At 34.5% G+C, this 7,218-nt stretch overlaps 1 protein-coding gene across 1 annotated transcript; it reads left to right on the top strand.

Annotated features, from left to right (window-relative positions):
* Positions 1–426: 426 nt before the first annotated feature.
* On the top strand, positions 427–6,704 carry LOC111676898 (nucleolar protein dao-5; the record flags this gene model as incomplete). Its single annotated transcript, XM_023437904.2, has 7 exons — positions 427–627; positions 1,485–1,588; positions 1,652–1,766; positions 2,172–2,305; positions 2,359–2,631; positions 2,718–4,918; positions 6,099–6,704. Coding segments are annotated over 6 exons (2,922 nt in total), but the record flags the coding sequence as incomplete, so codon positions are not given.
* Positions 6,705–7,218: the final 514 nt, after the last annotated feature.

The raw sequence follows: 7,218 nt of genomic DNA, 5'->3' as shown, positions 1-7,218 counted from the left end.
TCTAGTTCAGTTCTAGTTCAGTTCTAGTTCAGTTCTAGTTCAGTTCTAGTTCAGTTCTAGTTCAGTTCTAGTTCAGTTATAGTTCAGTTCTAGTTCAGTTCTAGTTGACTTCTAGTTCAGTTCAACTCAGGGTCATGTTCAAGTATACATGACACCAATTGCATATTGACCTTTTTTAGAAGGTAGTTCACAAACAACGATTAACGGCAACTTATATAAATTATCTTGAGTCTAAAACCGTTAATAAAACACTTTATTACGCTTGTAGTTGGAAGTCAAGTTCAATATCATGTTTTGTAAACTTCAAAATCACAAGACATCACGATTATTACCAACAACCTTTTTATTAAGCGTCTTTTCATCATTATTTAAAGTTTTTGAAAACCTCTATTACCGATCATTGCTACCATTTGATGTTTGTTATAATTACAGTTTCTTAAAAATTTTGTTTGTTTTGTAGCTTTTTTAGTTTTAGTCATAGTCAATGTAGACGCTGTAGCACCATTTAAAAAAGTTTCCATTGCCACAACACCAAAAACAACATCGACATCGTCGTCATCAAATGCAGATGCTGCTGCAACAGCGGAAGGTGATGGGGAACCGGCGGCTGAGGCAAAGGAGGAAAAGGTAAGTGGAGAGATATATTCTTAAACACAAAAATATGACGAATTGTTACAATTTGAAGTAATTTTTTGAAACTAAAAGTGTTTAAGCTGAATGTTGATTCTAAAATGATTTATTAATTCGTTTGTTTGTTTTTTTAACATAACATTTTTGTTAATCAAACTTTAATTGTTTTCAACTTATTTGTTCCACTTACACACTTAACCTTTTTTGGCTTTTTGTGTGTTTTATTTTTCAAAAAAGGTTAACGTTTAATTTTTCTGAGGCGAAAGTAAATTTCATTAATAATCCCTCACACGTATCTCGCGTTTTTAATAGTTTTAGACTTTTTTCTTTATTTAATATTTAAAGTCATTGACATTTGTTGTTTGGGGAGAAAATTGAATTGTTTATCTATCGATATTACGTGAGAACTTTTTACGTTTTGAGTATTAGAATTGTGAAAATTTTTAGGTAAAAAATCTGAAAGGTTTTTCATTAGAGTTAGTTTTTTTAAGAATATGCTAGTGGGTTTGTTGTGAAGTTTAAAAAGTTGTGAAAAATTTACGCCATTATATGACACCGAGATAGATAGATAGATAGATAGATAGATAGATAGATAGATAGATAGATAGATAGATAGATAGATAGATAGATAGATAGATAGATAGATAGATAGATAGATAGATAGATAGATAGATAGATAGATAGATAGATAGATAGATAGATAGATAGATAGATAGATAGATAGATAGATAGATAGATAGATAGATAGATAGATAGATAGATAGATAGATAGACACAAATAAAATAGACATATTATTTAAAACTATATTTAATTTCATAAATACTAATTTTTGTGATGGATTTTCTAATTTCAGCACGAACATGCCGCTACCAATACCACCACGAAAGACTCTAAATTGACTGGTATACCACAAATCGATTATATTTGGGATCCAAATTTACCACGTGAATTAAGAGGGTAAGTACTTAACTACAATTGAATTACGAAAATATATTTCTAATTTAACATTCGTATTTTCAGTTATAATCTATCGAGTTATCCATTTTTATCAACAACACCACCCGACGATGAGATTCACTTTAAATGTGATGGTTTGCATGATGGTTTCTATGCCTCCATAGAATATAAATGTCAAGTAAGTTAAATGAATTTTTGGATTAAATTGCTAAAGTGATGTCTTACGACCTTGACTTTCTTAAAACTCCCAAACAAAGATAAACAAATTTTAATAAATACCTTAATAACTGCCAAACATGCAAACGTAATATTTTCAATTGGTTTCAAAATGAAGTTAATCCAAAATGTCTACACATTAATAATAAAATTTTAACTTTGAATATACTTGCGAGAACTTATTAAATCTTTAATTTGACTTGATCATGACCTAGAAAATACGCTTAGAGTTTTTGAAACAATGGAATAACAAACATGTAGACAATGGAAATTGGCTATTCACATGATTACCAAACATACGATGGGAAACACTTTGTGTTATCATTTTCTTAATTCCATATTTTAATATTTTTTCCACAAATTCCAGGTTTATCATCATTGTGTTTATGGCATACGTCACGACTTTTTGTGCGCCAACTTTACAGCTTTTGATCAGAGAACTTTTATCTGTCATTTCGTTTCCGATGTCGATTGTGAGGGTTCAATGAAATTTTGGAATAGGTAAGTGGTTGGGAAAAATTTTAACAATTAACTGATATTATTTAAAATTTCAGAAATGATGACCTATATATGGCTACAACCACCACCTCAACAACAACTACAACCACAGAGCCACCTCCAACACAACACAGACGCCCGGTAAGACCTTTAAGGCCACTCAGAAGACCCTCGAATCGTAGACCCATTGACGATTACTACTATGAAGAGGAGGAATATGATGAGGATTACTATGAGGAGCGTGCTAATAGAAGACGTAAACAGAGACCACGTCATCGTAAACCAGTGGTAGCTGAATACGATGATGAATATGAGGATGAAAAACCAAGGTATTTGAAACTGTTTTTTAAAAAGTTTTTAAAAACTTAATTTATTTCCTATTTTTATTATTATTTTTTTTTTTTTCAAAAAAAAGACGTCCCAATGGACGTGATCGTATTCGTGATGAAGTGGAACCTGACGATGATTACGATACCGATCGTCGTATTATTGAGAAACCCAAGTCACGCGGTAAAGCAGCAGCACCTGCTGATAAACGAAAAATAAGTAGTCGCAAGCCAGGAACCTTTGCTGGCCGTGCTAGTGCCGATGAAAGACGTAGTTTCAGTGATGATCGTCCTCTAAGTGGTCGTCGTAAATCAGTTGCACCCGTTGTGGCTGATGAACCAGTAGAACCTGTCGAAACACCACGTCGTTCTAACAGTCGTAGACGTATTAATGAGAAACGTTCCACAACAGCTGCACCAGCCGATGATTTAGATGACTATGAAAAGCCACAATCTCAAATACCCGACCAGGAAGAAGCTGCTGCCGATGAAGATGCTCCTCCTAAAATCAAAACAACTCCTAAGCCATTGGAGGAATTTGTTACACCTAAAGCAGCCCCTTCTTCAGTTTATTCTCGTCCCAGGGCTCCTCCTCGCATTGCCAGACCAGTACCTGTCAGTGCCAAGAATAAATTCAGTTATCCTGTGCAGAGAACAGCCACTACATCGGCTCCACCTGCCGGCGATCATTCTGAGGATGAGGAATACTATGAAGAAGAAGATTACGATGACACTCGTGCACATCGTGGCCACAGCAAAAAACGTATTGTTGAGGAAGCCACCGAAGAAGAGGAAGAAGTTCCTGTGCCCAAAAGAGGTATTTTAGGACGCAAACCTACCAGAACTCTTAGAAAACCAGTAACAGAGAAGAAATCATTGCCTGCCGACGAGGAAGAAGATTATGATGCCGATGAACGCTATTCAAGACGTGGCAGTAGTCGCAGAAGAAATCCTTTAACAGGTCGCACCCGCGGTCGTGTCCCTGTGCATGACGATGTCGATTTTGTCGATGACGATTATGAAGAACGTCCTTCTAAGCGCACCAGACCCGGTGCACGCAAAGGTGCCAAAAAACCTCGTCTACCCGAACCATCCGAAGAGGTCGACACAGAAGAAGTTGAACCAGAGGTTGAACACAAACCTATAAGGAGTCGTGGTGGAGCATCAGTTGCCGGCAGACGCAAGCCCATACCCAGTATACCAAGTCGCTCTCGTAGCCCATCAGCTCAAGCATTGGTCAATAGTGATGAAGTCGATCCAGATATAGCAGAGGAAGCAGAAGATGATACCCCTGCTGTCGCCAGTAAAAATAGTTTACCCACCGGTCGTCCAGCTTCGGTACGTGTAGTCAAACGACCATTTTTACCATCACGTGGTGGCAGCCCATATTTACCAAGAGGTCTACAACCGGTAGGCGTCGCTCATAAATCACACGAATCTCATACAACTGACAGTAGTATGATTGATATGTTCTCTACCAACTCCGGTGTACATCTTCTTGAACATGGTGCTCCATTGTTGCGTGACTCTGGGTCACGTACCACACTGCCACCACGTAGTGCTTTGCCTGTATCGCAACCACGACCAGAAACGCAACCATCTAGTAAAGCTACATTGGATGAGCTCTACGAAAATGATTACGACGTTACGCTTAATGATGCTTTAAATCCAACGCTTAAACCGCTTTCGCCGCATCAATCAACCCACTATCATCAACATCATGAAAATAACAATAACAACCGTCCGTATCAGAGTATATACTCACCTTCAGCATCCTCCTCCTCTTCCTCATCTTCTTTTACATCTTCTCCTACTTCTTCATTATTATCATCCGATTCATTTGTATATAAAAATCAATCACCTTCTTCTTCTTCTACTTCCTCCTCTTCCGCACATTCACAATCTTTTCAATCTCAAACTCAGCCTCAATTAACCCAATCAAATCAAAATTATCATCAATCTCAGCAACAACAAAACCAACAACATCCATCCCAACATCAATATCAATCAAATTCCCCAAATCATAATAATAATAATTACAATAGTGATTCAAATTTTTCCTCAACAGATATCCGCAGGCGTACGATCGTCTCGCCGCCAGCCCCGCAAACAAGTCGCAGCGACTACAGAACCAACATCGGTTCAAGAATAGCACCAAATTATTACGACGATTATGATTACTAAGTAAATTTTAACCGGCTGTTGTCAACATAAACCGGGTAACCGGATAAACATTGTTTATTTTCAAAAAGAAACAATGGAAAGCGCAAAAAAACTAAAGCACACTAAAGTAGGTATTTTGTTTATTTTAAACTAAACTTCGAATTGGACTAGAACTGAACTTAAACTGAACTTGAACTGAACTAGAACTGAACTAGAACTGAACTAGAACTGAACTAGAACTGAACTAGAACTGAACTAGAACTGAACTAGAACTGAACTAGAACTGAACTAGAACTGAACTAGAACTGAACTAGAACTGAACTAGAACTGAACTAGAACTGAACTAGAACTGAACTAGAACTGAACTAGAACTGAACTAGAACTGAACTAGAACTGAACTAGAACTGAACTAGAACTGAACTAGAACTGAACTAGAACTGAACTAGAACTGAACTAGAACTGAACTAGAACTGAACTAGAACTAAAGAACTGAACTAGAACTGAACTAGAACTGAACTAGAACTGAACTAGAACTGAACTAGAACTGAACTAGAACTGAACTAGAACTGAACTAGAACTGAACTAGAACTGAACTAGAACTGAACTAGAACTGAACTAGAACTGAACTAGAACTGAACTAGAACTGAACTAGAACTGAACTAGAACTGAACTAGAACTGAACTAGAACTGAACTAGAACTGAACTAGAACTGAACTAGAACTGAACTAGAACTGAACTAGAACTGAACTAGAACTGAACTAGAACTGAACTAGAACTGAACTAGAACTGAACTAGAACTGAACTAGAACTGAACTAGAACTGAACTAGAACTGAACTAGAACTGAACTAGAACTGAACTAGAACTGAACTAGAACTGAACTAGAACTGAACTAGAACTGAACTAGAACTGAACTAGAACTGAACTAGAACTGAACTAGAACTGAACTAGAACTGAACTAGAACTGAACTAGAACTGAACTAGAACTGAACTAGAATTGAACTAGAACTGAACTAGAACTGAACTAGAACTAAACTAGAACTGAACTAGAACTGAACTAGAACTGAACTAGGACTAAACTAGAACTAAACTAGAACTGAACTAGAACTGAACTGAACTAGAACTAAACTAGAACTGAACTAGAACTGAACTAGAACTGAACTAGAACTGAACTAGAACTGAACTAGAACTGAACTAGAACTGAACTAGATCTGAACTAAAACTGAACTACAACTGAACTAGAAAAATTAAAAAAGTCCTAATTATTAAAAAACTTGTTCAAAAACTTACCTTTAATTTCGAATTTCAGATCTCCTTCCCAACTGTAAATAAACCTGCAATGAAAAAAAACAACAAATATATAACTAAACTTGCTGCTTTCTTAAATCACTTGGTGTACAGGACGCAAAAAAAAAATTAAAAAGAAAAATTCCTTAATAAATTGCAGCAAAGAATTTATCTTAAATTAAACGTAGTGTGCTCAATCATCATACATTTAGTTGTTTTTTATTAATTGTAGTATTTTTAAATTAAGTTTATTAATCTCTTTTAATTTTACATTAAAAAAAAAAAACAAATACTCAATTTTTCGTGATAGTAAATGACAAAAAGGACATAATTATATTTGTCTAGTAAACAAATAAAAAATGAAGATAATTATCTTTGTGATTAGAAAACAAGTTAATGATTTATTTTTTATTATTATTTTAATTTTTCTTTATTTTTTTTAATTTTTGTTTTTTTTTTTTTCTTCGTAAATTATATTATTTAAACAAAATTATTACTGCCTGTTTTATTTTGAAAAAAAATATTGTAAGAAAAAAGTTAAAGAAATAATGAAAACTAATGTATCACTCTTAATTAGAAGACTTGAAATGCAATGTATAATTAAATTAAAAATATTAAGCAAAAAAAAGGAAATGAAAATAAAATACAAAACAAATAAAGAACAAAAAACAAAAATAAATTTAGCTAACTTTATTTATATATGTATGCGTGTACTAGGGTTGTTATTCGAATCAAAATTATTCGATTAATCGAGGAAAAATTTTTGTTTTTCTTCGAACGTATAAAAATTTTAAAACAAAGAATAATTTGTACAATTTTTATCGAACAAAGAATTATATAAATTTTTTGTAAATAAATTTTTAAACATAATTGTGACTGAAAAGCCCTATTCAGAGGGCTAGGTGAAATAATGGACCGATGTAAACCATTTTCAACAGGCTTCGTCTACGGTATCATAGACGATCATGTGCCAAATTTCATTGAATTATCTCCAAAATTGCGACCTGTAGTTTGATTACAAACTTTAAGAACCCTATTCGGGGACCGATGTTAACCATTTTTAATAGGCCCTGGGACAATTGAAGATCATGTACCGAATTCCATTAAATTATCTGCAAACTTGCGACCTGTAGTTTGATTAC

Source organism: Lucilia cuprina, chromosome 5 (assembly GCF_022045245.1).
Source record: "Lucilia cuprina isolate Lc7/37 chromosome 5, ASM2204524v1, whole genome shotgun sequence".
Taxonomy (NCBI): Eukaryota; Metazoa; Arthropoda; class Insecta; order Diptera; family Calliphoridae; genus Lucilia; species Lucilia cuprina.
Note: the sequence above shows the minus strand (reverse complement) of the source record. Positions and strands in the feature narration are given on the sequence as shown.